Source organism: Somniosus microcephalus, chromosome 12, assembly GCF_052327205.1.
Source record: "Somniosus microcephalus isolate GS21.2 chromosome 12, FLI_Smic_1.0, whole genome shotgun sequence".
NCBI lineage: Eukaryota > Metazoa > Chordata > Chondrichthyes > Squaliformes > Somniosidae > Somniosus > Somniosus microcephalus.
The window spans coordinates 137,681,403-137,704,088 of record NC_140998.1 but is presented as its reverse complement, the minus strand read 5'-3'; the positions used below and the strand labels follow the sequence as shown (position 1 = coordinate 137,704,088).

General features: G+C 45.1%; 1 protein-coding gene across 1 annotated transcript in view; it reads right to left on the bottom strand.

The window, feature by feature from the left end:
* LOC147109557 (peroxisomal N(1)-acetyl-spermine/spermidine oxidase-like) overlaps positions 1–22,686 on the bottom strand; it is a 40,805-nt gene that overhangs the window by 2,801 nt on the left and 15,318 nt on the right. The window contains exon 5 of the mRNA XM_086003618.1: positions 6,789–6,901. Within this exon, the coding sequence (XP_085859744.1) occupies positions 6,789–6,901 (113 nt within the window). The remainder of the gene's footprint in view (positions 1–6,788; positions 6,902–22,686) is intronic.

Here is a 22,686-nt window from a genome sequence, read left to right as displayed (position 1 = left end):
GGTAGAGAATTCCACAGGTTCACCACTCTCTGGGTGAAGATATTCCTCCTCATTTCTGTCCTAAATGGCTTACCCCTTATCCTTAGACTGTGACCCCTGGTTCTGGACTCCCCAACCATCGGGAACATCCTTCCTGCATCTAGTCTGTCCAGTCCTGTCAGAATTTTATAAGTTTCAATGCGATCCCCTCTCATTCTTCTAAACTCCAGCGAGTACAAGCCCAATCGACCCAATCTCTTCTCATACGTCATTCCTGCCATCCCAGTCTGGTGAACCTTCGCTGCACTCCCTCCATGGCAAGAACATCCTTCCTCAGATAAGGCGACCAAAACTGCACACAATACTCAAGATGTGGTCTCACCAAGGCCCTGTACAACTGCAGCAAGACATCCTTGTTCCTGTACTCAAACCCTCTCGCTACGAAGGCCAACATACCATTTGCCTTCTTAACCGCCTGCTGCACCTGCATGCTTACCTTCAGCGACTGGTGTACAAGGACACTCAGGTCTCATTGCACTTCCCCTTCTCCCAATCTATTGCCATTCAGATAATAATCTGTCTTCCTGTTTTTGCCACCAAAGTGGATAACCTCACATTTATGCACGTTATATTGCATCTGCCATGCTTCTGCCCAATCACCCAACCTGTCCAAATCATACTGGAGTTTCTCGGCATCCTCCTCACAGCACACACGCCCACCCAGCTTTGTGTCGTCTGCAAATTTGGAGATATTACATCTAGTTCCCTTGTCTAGATCATTAATATATATTGTGAATAGCTGGGGTCCAAGGACCGATCCCTGCCTGCTCGGAAAAAGACCCATTTATTCCAACTCTTTGCTTTCTGTCTGCCAACCAGTTCTCTATCCAAGTCAATACCGTGCCCCCAATCCCATGTGCCTTAACTTTACACGCTAATCTCTTATGCGGGACCTTATCGAAAGCCTTCTGAAAGTCCAAATACACCACATTCATTGGTTCTCCCTTATCTATTTTACCAGTTACATCCTCAAAAAATTCCAGTAGATTAGTCAAGCATGATTTACCTTTTGTAAATCCATGTTGACTTTGTCCGATCCTGTCACTGTTTTCCAAGTGCTCTGCTATTACATCTTTTATAATGGACTCTAGCATTTTCCCCACTACCGATGTCAGGCTTACCGGTCTGTAATTCCCCGTTTTCTCTCTACCACCTTTTTTGAATAGTGGGGTAACATTAGCTACCCTCCAGTCCATGGGTACTGTTCCAGATTCCATTGAATGTTGGAAGATGATCAGCAATGCATCTACTATTTCTAGGGCCACTTCCTTAAGTACCCTAGGATGTAGATTATCAGGCCCTGGGGATTTATCGGCCTTCAATCCCATCAATTTCCCTAATACCATTTCCCTACAAATACTGATTTCTTTCAGTTCCTCCCTTTCATCAGACCCTATGTTCCCCGACATCTCTGGGAGGTTATTTGTGTCCTCCTTTGTGAAGACAGAACCAAAATATGTATTTAATTGGTCTGCCATTTCTTTGTTCCCCATTATTAATTCCCCTGATTCTGACTGCAAGGGACCTACGCTTGACTTCACCAATGACTAACATTTAAGGAATGAATGCATGAATTGCAACAGTTATACATTCCTTTCTGGCGCAAAAATACAAAAGGAAAAGCGGCCCAACCATGGCTAACAAAAGAAATTAAGGATAATATTAAATCCAAAGAGGAGTTATATAAAGTTGCTGTAAAAAGTAGCAAGCCTGAGGATTGGGAGCAGTTTAGAGTTCAGCAAAAACGGATCAAGAGATTGATCAAGAGGGGAAAAATAGAGTATGAGAGTAAACTTGCAAGGAACATAAAAGTGGACTGTAAAAGCTTCTACAAGTATGTAAAAAGAAAAAGATTAGTGAAGACAAATGTAGGTCCCTTACAGTCAGAAACGGGAGAATTTATAATGGGGAACAAGGAAATGGCAGAGCAATTAAACAAATTCTTTGGTTCTGTCTTCACGGAAGAGGACACAAATAACTTCCCAGAAATTCGAGGGAACCAAGGTTCTAGTGAGAAGGAGGAATTAAAGGAAATTAGAATTAGTAAAAAAATAGTGCTGGAGAAATTAATGGGACTGAAAGCTGATAAATCCCCAGGGCCTGATAATCTGCATCCCAGAGTGCTAAAAGAGGTAGCCATGGAAATAGTGGATGCATTGGTTGTCATCTTCCAAAATTCTATAGATTATGGAACAGTTCCGGCAGATTGAAGGGTGGCAAATATAACCCCACTATTTAAAAAAGGAGGGAGAGAGAAAACTGTGAACAACAGACCAGTTAGCCTAACATCAGTAGTAGGGAAAATGCTAGAGTCTATTATAAAGGATGTGATAACAGGACACTTAGAAAATATCAACAAGATTAGACAAAGTCAACATGGATTTATGAAAGGGAAATCGTGTTTGACAAACCTACTGGAGTTTTTGAGGATGTAACTGGTAGAATAGATAAGGGAGAACCAGTGGATGTGGTATATTTGGATTTTCAGAAGGCCTTTGATAAAGTCCCACATAAGAGGTTAGTGTGTAAATTTAAAGCACATGGGATTGGGGGTAATATACTGGCATGGATTGAAAATTGGTTAACGGAGGGGAAACAGAGAGTAGGAATAAATGGGTCTTTTTCGGGGTGGCAGGCGGTGACTCGTGGGATACCGCAGGGATCAGTGCTTGGGCCCCAGCTATTCACAATATATATCAATGAATTGGATGAGGGAACCAAACGTAATATTTCCAAGTTTGCTGACGACACAAAACTGGGTGGGATTATGAGTTGTGAGGAGGATGCAAAGAGGCTTCAAGGCGATGTAGAGAAGTTGAGTGAATGGGCAAATACATGGCAGATGCAGTATAACGCGGACAAATGTGAAGTTATCCACTTCAGTAGGAAAAACTGAAAGGTAGAGTATTATTTAAATGGTGATAGATTGGGAAATGCTGATGTACAAAGGGACCTGGGTGTCCTTGTACACCAGTCACTGAAAGCAAACATACGGGTGCAGCAAGAAGTTAGAAAGGCAAATGGTATGTTGGCCTTCATTGCAAGAGGATTTGAGTACAGGAGCAAGGATGTCTTACTACAGTTGCACGGGGCCTTGGTGAGACCACACCTGGAGTACTGTGTGCAGTTTTGGTCTCCTTACCTAAGAAAGGATATACTTGCCATAGAGGGAGTGCAGCGAAGGTTCACCAGACTGATTCCTGGGATGGCAGGGCTGTCGTATGAGGAGAGATTGGGTCGACTAGGCCTGTATTCACTAGAGTTTAGAAGAAGGAGAGGGGATTTCATTGAAACGTACAAAATTCTGACAGGGCTAGACAGGCAGGATGTAGGGAGGATGTTTCCCCTGGCTGGAAGGTCTAGAACGAGTGGTCACAGTCTCAGGAAACGGGGTAGGACATTTAGGACAAAGTCCCACATGGGAGACTGGTCAAGAAGAGCCCATGGGATCCAGGGCAATTTGGCGCAGTGAATCCAAAATTGGCTTAGTGGCAGGAGGCAGAGGGTGATGGTCGAAGGTTGTTTTTGTGACTGGAAGCCTGTGTCCAGTGGTGTACCGCAGGGATCGGTGCTGGGTCCTTTGCTGTTTGTAGTGTACATTAATGATTTAGATATGAATGTAGGAGGTATGATCAGTAAGTTCACAGATGACACAAAAATTGGTGGAGTGGTAAATAGCGAGGAGGGAAGCCTCAGGCTACAGGACGATATAGATGGGTTGGTTAGATGGGCAGAACAGTGGCAAATGGAATTTAACCCTGAAAAGTGTGAGGTGATGCATTTTGGGAGGATTAACAAGGCAAGGTAATACACAATGAATGGTAAGACCCTAGGAAGGACAGAGGATCAGAGGGACCTTGGTGTGCATGTACATAGATCCCTGAAGGCAGCAGGACAGGTAGATAAGGTGGTTAAGAAGGTATATGGGATACTTGTCTTCATTAGCCGAGGCATAGAATATAAGAGCAGGGAGGTTATGATGGAGTTGTACAAAACGTTAATTAGGCCACAGCTGGAGTACTGTGTGCAGTTCTGGTCACCAAACTATAGGAAGGATGTGATTGCATTGGAGAGGGTACAGAGGAGATTCACCAGGATGTTACCTGGGCTGGAGCGCTTCAGCTATGAAGAAAGACTAAACAGGCTGGGGTTGTTTTCCTTAGAGCAGAGAAGGCTGAGGGGGGACCTGATTGAGGTGTACAAAATTATGAGGGGCATAGATAGGGTAGATAGAAAGAAACTTTTCCCCTTAGTAGAGGGGTCAATAACAAGGGGGCATAGTTTCAAGGTAAGGGGAAGGAGGTTTAGAGGGGATTTGAGGAAAACTTTTTCACCCAGAAGGTGGTTGGAATCTGGAACTCACTGCCTGAAAGGATGGTAGAGGCAGGAACCCTCACAACATTCAAGAAGCATTTAGATGAGCACTTGAAATGCCATAGCATACAAGGCTACAGACCAAATGCTGGAAAATGGGATTAGAATAGACAGGGCTTGATGGCTGGTGCAGACACGATGGGCCGAAGGGCCTCTTTCTGTGCTGTATAACTATATGACTCTATGACTGAGATGAGCAGAAATTTCTTCACTCAGAGGGTGGTGAACCTGTGGAATTCTCTACCACAGGAGGCTGTGGAGGCCAAGTCACTGAATATATTTAAGAAGGAGATAGATAGATTGCTAGACACAAAAGGCATCAAGGGGTATGGGGAGAGAGCAGGAATATGGTATTGAGAGAGGATCAGCCATGATCATATTGAATGGCAGAGCAGGCTCGAAGGGCCGAATGGCCTACTCCTGCTTCTATTTTTCTATGTTTCTATATGAGTTACATGAAAGGTAAAACACTCTCTGCACTGTCCCAACAAAGTTAGTGGTATAGAAAAGGTAAATCAGAACACTACTTCCAGTTAAACCATGACAGAAGGATAAGGGGCCACTGGTACAAATGTAATACGGATGGCAGAACATTCTTCACACAGTGATCAGAATGTGCAACAGACTTCCCATCGAAGTGACAGCTGATTGCTCTGATGGGGAAGGAGTTATTATAAGTTTTGCTATACGGATGAACTAATGGCCTTTCTCATCCATTGTGAACAAAGCCTCTTGAATCCAACCATACAAGATCATCATATACTGCTTTCAGAGTGACCTTTCCATGTCCCTCATCAGCCATCCTAGTGGTGAAACTCATCATTTTGGTGCCAAAATAAACTAGATTATGGGACTTTTCTCCAGTGGGCACTGGGATCCAGGCTGCCCAATTTTAAATAGAATTAAGCACAGAAACAGGCCAACCAGCCCAACCAGTCCATGCCAGCTCTTAGGCAGAGACTTTAAACTAATCAGTTTATGCCGGATTTGATCCCAACTGTGAGCTGAAGTGACAGTGTTGTTCTCTCCCACTGTTGTTCCTTTTTTCCCTATCTCTCTTGAATGTCCTAAGCTTTGCTAGGATACAGTTCCATGAACAATGGCAGTGCTCATTTTTCATCAGAGTCTAGGCAGTGAACATTGACAAGCTATTCAGCAGTTGGAAACCAACATGTTTTTAACGTAGTAACAACAGAAAATGTTGGAAACACTCAGCAGGCCAGGCAGCATCCGTGGAGAGAGAAACAGAGTCAATGTTTCAGGTCTGGGACCCTTCATCAGAACTGGAAAAAGCTGGAGATGTAACAGATTTTAAGCAGGTACAGAGGCAGGGAGGCGGGGGGGGGGTGCTGGAGAGGGGGAAGGAACTGAAGGAATATTCTGTGCTAAGGTAGGAGGCAGGAAAGATAAAATGTTGCAAATGGGGATGGCAAAAATCATACAGACTGAAAAATGGGGGCAGGGGTTAAAGTCTGAAATTGTTGAACTCAATGTTGAGTCCGGCAGGCTGTAAAGTGCCTAATCAAAAGATGAGGTGCTGTTCCTCGAGCTCATGTTGAGCTTCATTGGAACAATGTAAGAGGCCGAGGATGGAGAGATCAGAGTGGGAGTGAAGCGGAGAATTAAAGTGACAGACGACCGGAAGCTCAGGGTCTCCCTTACAGACTGAGCGGAGGTGTTCTAAACGTATTCTTGCTCACAGCCAACCTCCAAAATATATTTTTTTGTAGGTGGCCTTTCACCCTAAGGGTTGAAGCTCAGAATTGGTGCTACATGTCAGTGGGTATTTTTAACATCAGTTACCACAGTCATTATTGCCTGGCTGTGAGAAAAGGAAGGAATGTCAGATTGCACAGCGATAGTATTACTGCACAACCCTTCAGCGGATGCTGCAAGTCTGAAATAGAAACAGAAAATGCTGGAAACACTCAGCAGGTCAGGCAGTATCTGTGGAGGGAGGAACAGAGTTAACGTTTCAGGTTGATGACATTCATCAGAACTGGAAGATGTTAGAGAAGAACAACTTTTAAGCAAATGGAGAGCCATGGAAACGGGCTGGGGCAGGAAAAGAAGAAAAGGGAAGGTCTGTGATAGGGTGCAGGGCAGCAGTGATTAAATGACAAAAGGGACAATGATGCAAAAGGAAGTGATAATGAGACAGGTATAGAAACCTGATTATAAACGTCTGTGACTAGCTGCCATTTATCTTGTTGATAATTTATTGTCAAGATTGGACATCAATGGAGCTTCTACTGAGAAAATCATTATCATAAGAGTTGGTTTGTAAAACCTGTTTGGATGAGTTAGCTCATCCAGTCTATTTATCCTAATACATTTATTCCATAGTATATTCTCCTAAAAGTTCCAATTCATACCAGTAAATTGTCTGAGAAGCTTGGTGAAATTTAAAGCCACCTCCTCAGGACTCAGAGATTCTATGAACTCTGCCTCTTTTCCGGAGATTGTTCCCACAAGTACATGCCCATACCTTTGGAAAAAAGCCAAACTTTAGTCAACGGCCATTTTGCACAAAAAATAAATTTTTGTGATAAGACTTGCGTTTATATTGCGCCTTCCACGACCACTGGACATCTCAAAGCACTTTACTGCCAATGAAGTACTTTTGGAGTGTAGTCACTGTTGTAATGTGGGAAATGCAGCAGCCAATTTGCACACAGCAAGCTCCCACAAACAGCAATGTGATAATGACCAGGTAATCTGTTTTTGTTATGTTGGTTGAGGGATAAATATTGGCCAGGACACCGGGGATAACTCCCCTGCTTTTCTTCGAAATAGTGCCATGGGCTCTTTTACGTCCACCTGAGAGAGTAGACAGGGCCTCAGTTTAACGTTTCATCTGAAAGACGGCACTCCGACTAGTACAGTGCTGAGGGAGTGCTGTACTGAGTGTAAGCAAGAACAATCTATTTATCTATACCTCCTGCTAACTGTGCACTCTCATTGCAAAATATAATTGGTGCTATGTGCTGTACTGAATGTGCTAAATCAAGAAAGTCCTTTTACTTTCCACACCAGTAAAAACTGCCAACAGTTGTGCACGAGAACCTTTGGTGAGATGACCAACTTGCTAAATTACAAAGCATGATATATAAGTCGTACATTTTGTAATCCATTTCCCCCCCTTTTGACCTCTCCTGAAAGCTCTGACTTGCTGACGCAATTCAGTACCCTTCACGTGTCAACAATGATGTGTAAACCCAGAGAATGGTCGTTGGCAGACTATTTTATCACAGAGGGCAGCACAGCCGAGTCTTTCCCCGTCTTTACCCAGCAGCCATATGTGTATTTTTTTAACAGGGGTCACTGGAGAGCAATCCAAAGTAGGAACCTTGGCTGATTTCCTTTTTCCTCCCTAGCCCAGCGATGCCGGAACCAATTGTAGTGCACCCGCCACAATCTCGGCTGAGACCAGCTAACCCAGCGCGGACTTAGTATTCAAGATCTCCCCAGTTTGTCTCGCTCAGCATCATACAAAATGGTGCGTTCACCCACAATGCCATCAGTGAAACTTGATAAACATATTTTATGCAATATTGTTTTTGTGTAATCTTGCAGCTGTTTCCATATTTTGGACCAGAGATGCTATTTGACTTGTGGTATGAGTGATTGTGCAGTAGATCCCTTGCAAAATAACAAAAAAGTTGCATTTATATAGTGCCTTTAATGTCAAAAAATGTGCTATTGTGGTGGAGACCACAAAGGGACAATAAACACAATTCACTTTGTATAGCAATGCTGTGGTATGGGTTGGGTTATTGGTGCAGGGTCCCTTTAAGAGCGTCAGGAACGTGAGGATGTCGGTTGCATGATGACGTCAGAGCCCCTGCATAGCCCCTGCACGGGGCTGGGCTTAGGAGACCTCATGGAGATGTGATTAAAGTAAGACACGTTTTGTTTTTGCCTAAAGAAAAGTCTCAGCCTGTTGTTTTCTGTCGATCCCAACACTATGGCGCTTCACGCAAATGTAATCGGACAAAATTGGGTAGTGAACCAAGGAAGGGGATATTAGAAGGGATGATACAGGCAGCTTTGGAGACTTTTGGATGAGCTAAAGTTGATGGAGGATGAAGGATGGGAGACTGACCAGGAGAGCATTGGAATTGTCGAGTTTGGAGGTAGCAAATGCATGTAGGAAGGTTTCAGTAGTAGATAGGCTGCAGCAGGGTGGAGGCTGGTGATGTTATGGAGGTGGCAGCAGGCAGTCTTTGCGATGGAGAAGATATGGGGTCGGACGGTCAGATGGAGAGATAGAACTGGGTGTTGTCAACGTATGTGTGGAAGCTGACCCCGTGTCTTTGGATGGTGTTGTTAAGGGGTAGCATGTTAATGAGGAAGAGGAGGGGACCAAGATAGATCCTTGAGGGCCTCAGAGATAATGCGGGGGCAGGAAGAGAAGTAATTGCTAGAGAGGCTCTAGCTATGATTAGGTAAGAGCAGAACCAAGAGAGTGGAGTCCCACTGAGCGGATATTGGAGGAGGACAGTGTTGTCAACTGTATCAAAAGCTGCAGGGATGTCAAGGAGAACAAGGAGAGATGGTGCACCAAGGTCACAGTCACAGAGGATGTCATTTGTAACTTTGATTAGGACCGTTTCAGTGGTGTGGCAGGGGTAGAAATCTGAATGGAGAGATTCAAACTTGGAGTTACGGGAAACATGGGCACAGATTTGTGAAGCGACAATGTGTTGTAGGATTTTGGAGAGTAAAGGGAGATTGGAAATGGGGCAGTAGTTTTCAATGAGGAGAGGGGTCGACTGTACTGTGATTGGAAATTATATTGGCCCAGTAATTCGGGTCCCAACGTGTGAGTACGGACGGGGTACTCACGCGTGGGCCCGATGGAAGTGCCGGTTTTCAGGATGCACAGCGCATGCGCTGAAAACCAGCATTTCCTGTCCTCTGAAGCAAGGGGTTAAGAGGCGGAACGCGTGCGACGTTTCAGGCAGCGCGTGCACGCTGAAATTCCTTTTTTTTTTTATAAAAGAGTTGCCCGTGCGTAAAGACCTCCGGTTTTTACGCGTGAAAAAAGCAGACGTAAGTACTTAGTTTTAAAAGGTAAGTGGTCTATTAATAAAATTTAGAATTTTTTTTCCACAGGTTTATTATTTTTAAAGAATTTACAGTAAGGTAAGTGTATTTTTAGACCCGATTTGTTAAAAAATTATTTTTTTCAAAAATTTGATTAATTGTTTAAAAGTTTTTTTTTTTTTTTTTTAACAGTTATTCATAGTTCATTTATTTAGTGGGATTTAAAAAAAACTTTTATTTGAAGTTTAAGTACTGTTTTGGGCACCCTGAGTTTTCATGAGTTTGACAGTTCTTACTATCAAACTCATGAATGAGCTTTTGCAACCTCCGATTGGTTGCCCAGTGCTCACGTGATCCCAGCCGGCTGATCGAACTAACTACGCCGCTGGATCACGCAAGCACAGTGCGCCGGGGGCTGGACCGGGTCACAGAGCGGAAATCCACGCAGGCCCAGGCCTCAAATGTCGGCGCGATATAAGTGTAGGTCGGGGGCTTGCACCCGCGGGAAGCCCCCGAGCCGAATTTCTGGGCCATTATAAAAGCACTGCATAGTGCTTCAGTGCTTATTTTGAATTTCCCTGTGCCTCTTGCTCCCCCTGCTGGTACTATTACCTTTAAATTTGGGTTTATTGAGGCAAAAGTAACAGTGCAACAGAATATGCTGAAGAGACACGGATTTAACAACAAAAATGAACTCCAAGGACTGCGTACCTCATTTGTTTTTTTAATGCGCCCAACAATGGTTTAATGCTGCAACATAAACAAGATGGCACTGGTACTTCTCGAGAGCCACTTCATGAGGTGGCTTTCAAGGGCCTTGTGTGGTAGAAGTACAGGAAGCAGCAAATGTAGATGGGTGTCACCTCGAGTGTTGGGTGTCACATGCCACCATTTTGTTCTGGACAAAGGCAGGCATTTTTCACGTTTTGTGCCAGATTGCGGCCAGAAACTTTGTCGCAATTGCAACTTTTGGTTAAATACATATTTGCAATCTTGCACAGGTGCACTTGTGTCAGCATTACTCTGAATATGCTGCTGAATAGGAACAGAAATGGAGGGATCAAGGCACATGTTGACTACATATCCTTAACCTTTACTTCAGAACGAAACTTTTTAAAAGTGTTTTATCTCATTGAAACTTCCTGAAGCACTGGGACTTAACTCGTCGAAAACGAATACAAAAGCCAAATACTGCGGATGTTAGAAATCTGAAATAAAAACAGAAAATGCTGGAAATACTCAGCAGGTCAGGCAGCATCTGTGGAGAGTGCAACAGAGTTAACGTTTCAGGTCGATGACCTTTCGACATTCTTTGTTCCAGTCCTACACAGGTTCCTTCCTGCACCTCTATTTCTGGTACATTAATGACTATCAGTGCCATTTCCTGCCCTCACCCCAAACTGGAAAATTTCATCAGCTTTGCTTCCAATTTCCACCCTTCCCTCACATTGACATGATCTATCGCCGACTCTTCCTCGACTTCTCGGTCTCCATTTCTAGGGATAGGCTATCGACCAATATCCACTATAAGCCCACTGACACCCATAGTTACAATGACTACTCTTCCTCCCACTCCGCTTCCTATACTCTATTCCATTCTTCCAGTTTCTCCGTCTCCGTCACATCTGTTCTGATGATGCCACCTTCCACACCAGTGCATCCGATAGGTCTTCCTTTTTCCTCAACCGAGGATTTCCCTCCACCGTGGTTGACAGGGCTCTCGATCGTGTCCGTTCCATTTCCTGCACCACTTCTCTCCCCCCGAGAACTACGATAGGGTTCCCTTTGTCCTCACCTTCCACCAACCAGCCTCCATATTCAATGGATCATCCTCCGCCATTTCAGCCACCTCCAGCATGATCCCAAAACCAAACACATCTCCCCCTCCCCTCTCAGCATTCCGAAATTACTTATTATTTTAATTTCCTTCCTTCCTTCCTTCCTCCCTCACTCGTTTGGGAGGTGCTGCCGAAGAAGCCTTGGCAAGTTGCTGCAGTGCATCTTGTAGATGGTACACACTGCAGCCACGGTACGCCAATGGTGGAGGGAGTGAATGTTTACGGTGGTGGATGGAGTGCCAATTAAGCGGGCTGCTTTTTCCTGGATGGTGTCAAGCTTCTTGTTGTTGGAGCTGCACTCATCCAGGCAAGTGGACAGTATTCCATCACACTCCTTGTGCCTTGTAGATGGTGGAAAGGCTTTGGGGAATCAGGAGGTGAGACACTCGCCACAGAATACCTAGCCTCTGACCTGCTCCTGTTGCCACAGTATTTATGTGGCTGGTCATAGATACATAGAAGATAGGAGCAGGAGTAGGCCATTCGGCCCTTCGAGCCTGCTCCGCCATTCAATGAGATCATGGCTGATCATCCAAATTCAGTACCTGGTCCCTGCCTTCTCCCCATATCCCTTGATCCCTTTAGCCTTAGGAAATACATCCAACTCTTTCTTGAATATACTTAATGAACTGGCCTCCACCGCCCTCTGTGGCAGAGAATTCCACAGGTTCACCACTCTCTGGGTGAAGAAATTCCCCCTCATTTCAGTCCTAAATGGCTTACCCCTTATCCTTAGACTATGACCCCTGGTTCTGGACTCCCCGGCCATCAGAAACATCCTTCCTGCATCTAGTCTGTCCAGGCCTGACAGAATTTTATAGGTTTTGATGAGATCCCCTCTCAATCTTCTAAACTCCAGTGAGTATAAGCCCAATCGACACAATCTCTCCTCATACGTCATTCCTGCCATCCCAGGTATCAGCCTGGTGAATCTTCGCTGCACTCCTTCCATGGCAAGAACGTCCTTCCTCAGGTAAGGCGACCAAAACTGCACACAATACTCAAGGTGTGGTCTCACCAAGGCCCTGTACAACTGCAGCAAGACATCCTTGTTCTTGTACTCGAACCCTCTTGCTCCGAAGGCCAACATACCATTTGCCTTCTTAACCGCCTGCTGCACCTGCATGCTTACCTTCAGCGACTGGTGTACAAGAACACCCAGGTCTCTTTGCACATCCCCTTCTCCCAATCAATTACCATTCAAATAATAATCTGCCTTCCTGTTTTTGCCACCAAAGTGGATAACCTCACATTTATCCACATTATAGTGCATTTGCCATGTTTCTGCCCAGTCACCCAACCTGACCAAATCGTGCTGGAGTTTCACAACATCCTCCTCACAGCATACCCTCCCCCCCAGCTTTGTGTCGTCTGCAAATTTGGAGATATTACATCCAATTCCCTCGTCCAGATCATTAGTATATATTGTGAGCAGCTGGGGTCCTAGGACCGATCCTTGCGGTACCCCACTAGTCACTGCCTGCCACTCGGAAAATGACCCGTTTATTCCAACTCTTTGCTTTCTGTCCGCCAACCAGTTCTCTATCCAAGTCAATACCTTGCCCCCAATCCCATGTGCCTTAATTTTGCACGCTAATCTCTTATGCGGGACCTTATCGAAAGCCTTCTGAAAGTCCAAATACACCACATCCACTGGTTCTCCCTTATTTATTTTACCAGTTACATCCTCAAAAAATTCCAGTAGATTAGTCAAGCATGATTTACCTTTTGTAAATCCATGTTGACTTTGTCCGATCCAGTCACTGCTTTCCAAGTGCTCTTCTATTACATCTTTTATAATGGACTCTTAGCATTTTCCCCACTACCGATGTCAAGCTTACCGGTCTATAATTCCCCGCCTTTTCTCTACCACCTTTTTTGAATAGTGGGGTAACATTAGCTCCCCGCCAATCCATGGGTACCGTTCCAGAGTCTATCGAGTTCTGGAAGATGACCAGCAATGCATCTACTATTTCTAGGGCCACTTCCTTAAGTACCCTGGGATGTAGATTATCAGGCCCTGGGGATTTATCGGCCTTCAGTCCCATCAATTTTCCTAACACCATTTCCCTACAAATACTGATTTCTTTCAGTTCCACCCTTTCATCAGGCCCTATGTTCCCCGGCATCTCTGGGAGGTTATTTGTGTCCTCCTTTGAGAAGACAGAACCAAAATATGTATTTAGTTGGTCTGCCATTTCTTTGTTCCCCATTATAAATTCCCCCGATTCTGACTGCAAGGGACCGACGCTTGACTTCACCAATCTTTTTCTCTTCACATATCTATAAAAGCTTTTAGTGTCAGTTTTTATGTTCTCTGCAAGCTTACTCTCATATTCTATTTTCCCTTTCTTAATTAATCCCCTTGTCCTCCTTTGTTGAATCCTAAACTGCTCCCAATCCTCAGGATTATTGCTTTTTCTGGCCAATTTATATGCCCTCTCCTTGGATCTTATGCTATCCCTAATTTCCCTCGTTAGCCACGGTTGGGTCACAGTTATTGTTTTATTTTTATGCCAAACTGGGATGAACAAATTCTGTAGTTCATCCATTCGGTCTTTGAATGTTTGCCATTGCCTATCCACCGTCAACCCTTTGAGTGCCATTCCCCAATCAATCCTACCCAACTCGCTCCTCAGACCATCATAGTTTCCTTTATTTAAATTGAGGACCCTAGTCTCCGAGTCAACTACTTCATTCTCTATCTTAATGAAGAATTCGATCATATTATGATCGCTCCGACCCAAGGGGCCTCTTACAAGATTGCTAATTAATCCTTTCTCGTTACATAATACCCAGTCTAAGATGGCCTGATCTCTGGTTGGTTCCTCGACATATTGGTCCAGGAAACCATCCCATAAACACTCCAGGAATTCCTCCTCCACAGTATTGTTACTCATTTGGTTGGCCCAATCTATATGTAGATTAAAGTCACCCATGATGACTGCTGTGCCCTTATTGCACGCTTCTTTAATTTCTCTTTTAATGCCATCCCCAACCTCCGCCTTACTGTTTGGAGGTCTATAAACCACTCCCACTAACGTTTTTTTCCCCCTTAGTATTTCTCAATTCTACCCATACAGATTCCACCTCATCAGAGCTAATATCCTTCATTACAATTGTGTTAATCCCTTCTTTAACCAGTAATGCTACCCCACCTCCCTTTCCTTTTTGCCTATCTTTCCTGAATGTCGAATACCCCTGGATGTTGAGTTCCCAGTCCTGGCCTTCCTTGAGCCACGTTTCCGTAATCCCAACCAAATCGTATTTGTTTACTTCTATTTGCGCAGCCAATTCATCCACCTTATTACAAATGCTCCTCGCATTAAGACACAAAGCCTTCAGGCTTGTTTTTTTAACGCTCTTAGACCTATTAGAATTATTATTTACTGTGGCCATGTTTGATTTAAACCGTTGATTTCTCTGACTGCCACTTTTGTTTTTCTCCTTCCTATCTTTTGCTTTTATCCTTGTTTCCCTTTCCTCTGTCTCCCTGCTCAGGTTCCCAACCCCCTGCCATTTTAGTTTAAACCCTCCCCCACAGCACTAGCAAACACTCCCCCTAGGACATTGGTTCCAGCCCTGCCCAGGTGCAAACTGTCCGGTTTGAACTGGTCCCACCTCCCCCAGAACCGGTTCCAATGTCCCAGGAACTTGAATCCCTCCCCCTGGCACCATTCCTCTAGCCACGTATTCATCTGAAATATCCTTCTATTTCTACTCTGACTAGCACGTGGCACTGGTAGCAATCCTGAGATTACTACCTTTGAGGTCCTGTTTTTTAATTTATCTCCTAACTCCCTATACTCCGCTTTTAGGACCTCATCCCGCTTTTTACCTATATCGTTGGTGCCTATATGCACCACGACAACTGGCTGTTCACCCTCCCCTTCCAAGATGTTCTGGAGTCGCTCGGATCCTTGACCCTTGCACCAGGGAGGCAACACACCATCCTGGAGTCTCGTTTGCGGCCGCAGAAACGCCCATCTATTCCCCTTTCAATTGAATCCCCTATTACTATAGCTCTACCCCTCTTTTTCCTCCCATTCTGTGCAGCAGAGCCACCCCTGGTGCCAGGAAGTTGGCTGCTGCTGCTTTCCTCTGATAAGCCATCCCCCCCCCCAACAGTACTCAAAGTGGTGTATCTATTGGAGAGGGGGATGGCCACAGGGGACCCCTGCACTACCTGCCTGCGCCTAGTACTCTGCCTGTTGGTCACCCGTTCCCTTTCTTCCTGTCCAACCTCTACCTGCGGTGTGTCCAACTCCGTAAATGTGCTATTCACGTTGTCCTGAGCATAGTGAACGCTCCAGTGTGTGTCCAATCGCAGCTCCAGCGCCGCAATGCGGTCTGTCAGTAGCTGCAGCTGGATGCACTTCCTGCACATGTAGTTGTCAGGGACACAGGAAGTGTCCCTGAGTTCCCACATATCGCAGGAGGAGCAGATCACGGGGCCCGGCTGTCCTGCCATGACTTACCCTTTAATTAATTGAATTTAAATTAAATCAATCAATCCCACTAATTACACTACAGTTAACTGGTTTACCAACAGTCCCTGCTACACCAGAGAGACCTTAGAAACTATAAACCAGAATTAAAGTTTTAAAAAAGAGATACACTCACCAACCAAATACTCACCAACCAATCACTTACCTGCTTCCTGGTGACGTCACACTTTGATTACTTTTTACCTCTCTCCTCTGCTCCTCACTCACTGCCTCCGGTTTGAACTGCCGCCGATGCTGTGTTCCCACACAGGCCCGCTCTAGTCGGGCTGCTCCTAACTCACTGCCACCGGTTTGAACTGCCACCAATGCTGTGGTCCAGTTAAGTTTCTGGTTAATGGTGATCCCCAGGATGTTGATAGTGGGGGATTCGGCGATGGTAATGCCATTGAATGACAAGGGGAGGTGGTTAGACTCTCGCTTGTTGGAGATAGTCATTGCCTGGCACTTCTGTGGCGCGAATGTTACCTGCCACTTATCAGCCCAAGCCTGAACGTCGTCCAGGTCTTGTTGCATGTGGGCATGCACTGCTTCATTATCTGTGGAGTTGTGAATGGCACTGAACACTGTGCAGTCATCAGCGAACATCCCCATTTCTGACCTTATGTTGGAGGGAAGGTCATGAAGCAGCTGAAGATGGTTGGGACCAGGACACTGCCTTGAGGAACTCCTGCAGCGATGTCCTGGGGCTGTGATGATTGACCTTCAACCACCACAACCATCTTCCTTTGTGCTAGGTATGACTCCAGCCAGTGGAGCATTTTCCCCCTGATTCCCATTGACTTCAGTTTTACTAGGGCTCCTTGACGCCAGACTCGGTCAAATGCTGCCTTGATGTCAAGGGCAGTCACTCTCACCTCACCTCTGGAATTCAGCTCCTTTGTCCATGTTTGGACCAAGGCTGTAATGAGGTTGGGAGCCGAGTGGCCTTGGCGGAACCCAAAGTGGGCTTCAGTGAGCAGGTTATTGGTAAGTGCCGCTTGATAGCACCGTCTGTAATGATATCAGCAAATAGAGATGGTATTTGCCTGTTCGATTATGATGCCTTAATAGCATGTTTGCAGGTATTGACTGCTTGTGCCTGACCAGCAGAGGGCATGTGACCAAGAGAAGCAAGGCAGTTAGTTTGGTTTTCAGTTTCGTTCTAGGTGCATCAGAAGCTTCGTGTCTCCTGTAAAAGCTGTATAAAAGAGTTGAACAAGCTTTAGATTAAAAGTCATTCTCTTTCATAAATGTCTCGTCATTGAACCCACAAAGAAATCAATACATGGTGTCAGAAGTGGCTGAAAGAGATGAAGAGAAAAAAATCTGAAGTTAAATCAGCTCTCCACAAATTAGCAAGCCAAAAGAGAACATCGTTGCTGACCATTGGAGAATAGCTAACGAAGTGAAAAAATGGAAGGTTTACACCCACCGGCGACGCTTCAGTTGACAGGTAAAGTGGCTGAAAATTTGAGGAGGTTCAAACAACGTTTGGGGTTGTATTTATCAACAATCGGAGCTGACGAGAAAAGTAATAAAAGGAAATCGTCACTGTTCTTACATGTCGTGGGTGATGAAGCGCTGGAGGTGTATAATAACTTCACATTCGCTGCTGATGGAGACAAAATGAAGTTAGATAAAATAATGGAACAGTTTGAGGCCTACTGCATACCTAAAAGTAACGTGACGTTTGAGAGGCACAGATTTTTCACATGTGTACAGAAAACGGGTGAGACTATTGATCAGTATGTGACTGAACTGAGAAACCGAAGCAAAACATGTGAATTTGGGGGACTGACAGACTCGCTGATAAAAGACAGACTGGTGTGTGGTATTCCAGATAATGGTCTAAGGGAAAGACTGCTAAGAGAGCAAGATCTAGACCTGGGAAAAGCCATAGCACTGTGTAGGGCTACAGAGACTGTGAAGTTGCAGGCAAAGGAGCTGTTCAGTGACAATAGCTGCAACGTGGATGCAGTGAGAATGAACGGACACAAACCGGTTAACAAAAAGAGCGCCAATGTGAAAAAAGAGGCGTGGCCAGCGAACAAAAATGAAAGGGACAATCGAAAGTCATGTAGTCGATGCGGTACACAGCATCCACCAAAAAAGTGTCCAGCATATGGTAAAAAATGCAATAGTTGCAACAAAAACAACCATTATGCCCGTTGCTGCAAGAACCAAGTGCAACAAAGCAAGGTCCATGCAGTAGATGAAAGTGACATAGAGGAGTTCTATGTAGATGTTGTGTCTGAAAACAAAAAAGAGACTGGATGTTGACACTAAAAGTGAATGACATACACATTCCATTTAAATTGGATACTGGAGCACAAGTTAATGTGATATCAGAGACTGATTTTAAGAAAATTAAACCCAGCACCAGACAGACCTTACCAGAAGGTAGGCGCTGACCTATTCGTATGTCAAGGGAAGGACTATCTTGTAGTCACAGACTATTACTCCCTGTATCCAGAGGTTGGTAGACTGCACACCACCACTGCAGATGCTGTGATAACATGTATGAAAGCCACATTCTCCAGACATGGCGTGGCAAGTGAGGTCTTCACAGACAACGGACCTCAGTTTTACAATGCAAGTTTCCGGCACTTTGCCAAAGAGTGGGACTTTGTCCACACAACGTCAAGTCCTCACTTTCCACAGTCCAATGGACTAGTGGAAAAATCGGTCCAGGCAGTGAAAAGACTGATGTACAAGGCAAAAGACAGTGGAACTGACTTCTACCAGAGCATGCTTGTATACCGCACAACGCCGCTCGAGTGTGGTAAGTCACCAGCCCAACTCCTGATGGGACGTCGGCTAAGGTCAAACCTACCCATCCCGGAGAACCTCCTGGAAACAAAAAAGAGGGGGAGAAAGTGAGGAAGTTCAAAGAACAACAGAAAGAAAAGCAAAAGTACTACTATGACAGAGGAACACAAAACCTACCTGAACTCCACACTGGTGACCAAGTAAGGTTCAAAGACAAAACAAACACATGGACTCAGAAGGGAACTGTCCTGAGTGAAGTTCAACCAAGATCATACACCATTCAGACAGGTGAGGGTGCTGTTCTGAGAAGAAATCGTCGAGATCTTCTCATGGGACCAGCCACAGCAGGTCAAGAGACTGATACTGTTGAACAACCTGATCACACAGCCGAGAACACATCATCTGAGGCAACAACTCAGATTCAAGAACAATCAATCAGAAAATCCTCAAGACACGTGAAGCCTCCTGAGAGACTCATTGAGCAAATTTAAGGACTATTGTTATAGAAGGAAGTAATGTTATCGTATTCTTTCTTCAAGTTCTAGTGTATTGACATATTTCATGTGAACACACAAAGCAAGGTTAAAAAACCTTGATCATGATAATGATAATGTAAGTTCATTAAGTGTTACAGTTAAAATGCAGATTAATACAAAGAAAACATGTTGTTAGTTAAAAGTAAAATACTTTTGTTTTAAGGAAAGGAGATGTAATGATATCAGCAAATAGAGATGGTATTTGCCTGTTCGATTATGATGCCTTAATAGCATGTTTGCAGGTATTGATTGCTTGTGCCTGACCAGCAGAGGGCATGTGACCAAGAGAAGCAAGGCAGTTAGTTTGGTTTTCAGTTTCGTTCTAGATGCATCAGAAGCTTCGTGTCTCCTGTAAAAGCTGTATAAAAGAGTTGAACAAGCTTTAGATTAAAAGTCATTCTCTTTCATAAATGTCTCGTCATTGAACCCACAAAGAAATCAATACACCGTCGATGACACCTTCCATCACTTTGCTGATGATTGAGAGTAGACTGATGGTACGGTAATTGGTCAGGTTGGATTTGTCCTGCTGTTTGTGAACAGGACATACCTGGGCAGTTTTCCACATTGTCGGATAGATGCCAGTGTTGTAGCTGTACTGGAACAGCTTGGCTAGAGGCACGGCTAGTTCTGGGGCACAAGTCTTCAGCACGATAGCCGGGATGTTGTCGGGGCCCATAGCCTTTGCTGTATCCAGTGCGCTCAGCCATTTCTTGATATCACATGGAGTGAATTGAATTGGCTGAAGACTGGATTCTGTGGTGGTGGGGACCTCAGGAGTAGGCCGATATGGATCATCACAAGATCCAGCTAAAGGAGAATGCTCAGCCAGTGGTACATGCTCCACGAAGAGTTCCAGCACCCCTGCGTGACCGGCTCAAGAAAGAACTGGACAGAATGACCACACTAGGGGCTAGATTTTCAGTATAGACAGTTTTGGGGCGCTAAGCTTAGCGCCCGCCCGAAGTTATCGCCCGCCCCAAAGTAGCGCCCCGTTGCCGGAAATTCAGTGGCTTCGCCCTAAGAGGTTGGTGGAGCGCTAAAAGAGGCGTTCCACTAGTATCTTTAGGCGCTAAGCCGGCGGTGGAGAGCGCAACACCCGAGCTCGGGCGCAGCACACGGCAGACACTCTGGTGCCAGTGAGCTCTTAAAGGGGAAGGGTGCATGTATTTTTTTCAAATGCAAAGTCTGGGGAGAAACGGGAGGAGGAGGAGGAGGAGGAGGAGGAGGAGGAGGAGGAGGAGGAGGAGGAGGAATGATTGGTGTCCGGAAACATAAATAGACCGTTCAGAACACACAGCTTACTTCCACACAACACATGCAGAGTGCCTTTTGTACGAGTGCCCTTTAATTTGCGCTCCCCAGGGTGTGTTGCGTTCCATTTTACAAACGCTCTGGACGCCAGGCGCACAATGGGGCGGTCCGACTGAAGTTTGGATTCGGGGCGGCCAAAGGGCGTTGCACGAGGATGTGACGTCATTTTCTGCGCGCGCATCCGGGCGGCCGCTAAACTTTGCGCCGGCGCTAACGGGCAACTTAATTTGGGGCGGGGCGCAAACTGCGCTGCGCCCAGGCGCTACACGCATAGCGCCCGAAAATCACTTCTCTTAAGGCGCTAACTGCTGGCGCAAGCAACTGAAAATCTAGCCCTAGGAGTCATCAGGAAAGTCGAAGAGCCAACAGACTGGGTTAACTCCATGGTATGTGTAAAGAAAAAGAACAATGATCTAAGAATATGCATGGATCCAAAGGACTTAAATGCAAACATAAAACGTGAACACTACCAGATTCCCAAGCGAGAAGAAATCACCAGTGAAATGTCAGGTGCCAGATACTTTACAAAGCTCGATGCCTCACAAGGATTTTGGCAACTAAAACTGGATGAAAAGAGCACCAAATACTGTACCTTCAACACACCATTTGGCAGGTATTGTTTCCTCAGAATGCCTTTTGGGATAATATCTGCATCTGAAATCTTTCATAGAGCAATGGAACACATAATTGAAGGTCTGGAAGGAGTCCGGGTCTATGTTGATGACATCATCATCTGGGGCTCCACACTGAAAGAACACAATGAGAGACTGACTAAAGTGCTGCAGAGCATACGCCGGAATGGACTGAAGCTCAGCAAAGCCAAGTGTCAGTTTGGCGTCCAGGAAGTCACTTTCCTAGGAGATATTCTATCTGGTAAAGGAATAGAGCCAGATATGGAAAAAGTAAACGCCATACTCAAAATGCCCCGACCCACTGACAAAAGAGTGCTACGCATCATGGGGATGATAAACTTCATTGGAAAGTTCATTCCTAACTTGTCAGCCAAGACAACCTGTCTGCGAGACCTGCTACATAAAACAAATGAGTTCGCATGGACAGAAAGACATGAACAAGAGTGGATGAACCTCAAAACAGTGCTGACAACCACACCTGTACTCACTTTCTTTGACCCAACAAAGAGAATCAAAGTGTCAACGGATGCATCAAAAGATGGCCTAGGTGCAGTCTTGCTATAAGCAGAGGGTGAAGATTGGAAACCTGTTGCCTATGCCTCCAGGTCTATGACTGATACTGAGTGTCGATACGCCCAGATTGAGAAGGAGTGTCTAGGCTTGGTAGCTGGACTTGAAAAGTTTCATGGCTACATATATGGACTTCCTGTTGTATCCGTGTGTTAATGGAGACATGGAATGCAGGAGTTGGTTTAACAGGTGTTTACTGAACAAAGTCTGGAGGTGAACTAAAAGATACAAGACGCTATACAGGCTTATATACCCGAGTGGTCACTACCGGTATTACAGTACACAGGGGCTCTTAAAAGGTACATACACTACAATTCCTCCCCTTTTAGATAATTAGTACATAACATTTTAAGTAATCATTAATTAACATGTTTACAAGAACAATAATCTACACATTTGCTGCAGTTAATCAATTATAAGTCAGTCTCTCTGGAGGCTTCCTGACTCAGTCCAGATAACGCCTCGGTGGTGTAGTAGGTTATTTTGGCAAGGTCGATTCGGCTTGAATGCCAGTGTCGGGTTCATCTGGTTCCAGTATCACCGGATCGGAGGTAGATACTATGGGTATCTCTGCTTCATCATTAGGCGTATAGAGTTGTGGTGTAGGTTGTCCCTTTTCGGATGACTCTATGATCTGGTCAGCATGGCGCCTTATTATGCTTTCTCCAATGTCCACGGTATACATCAGCGGTCCTAGTCGTGTGCAAATAGTTCCAGGCTGCCATTTCTCGGTACGGTAGTCCCGGGCCAAAACTTGTTGACCTATCTGGAAGGTTCTAGTTGGCCTTTCATTCATGCCTTGAAATTGCCGGTTCTCTACATCCCTTCTGATGTTTGGCTTGATCAAATCCAGCCGGCATCTTTGTCTTCTATTGAAAAACATCATGGCGGGAGTTTGGTTTGTAACCACGTGTTGCATTCCTGTACGCAAACAAGAAGTTATCTACCTTATGTTGTAGATTTATGTCTTCATTACCCATGGCCTTTATGGCCTTCTTGAAGGTCTGGACAAACCTTTCAGCTAATCCATTGGTGGCGGGATGGTATGGGGCGGACGTGTAGTGCTTAACCCCATTGT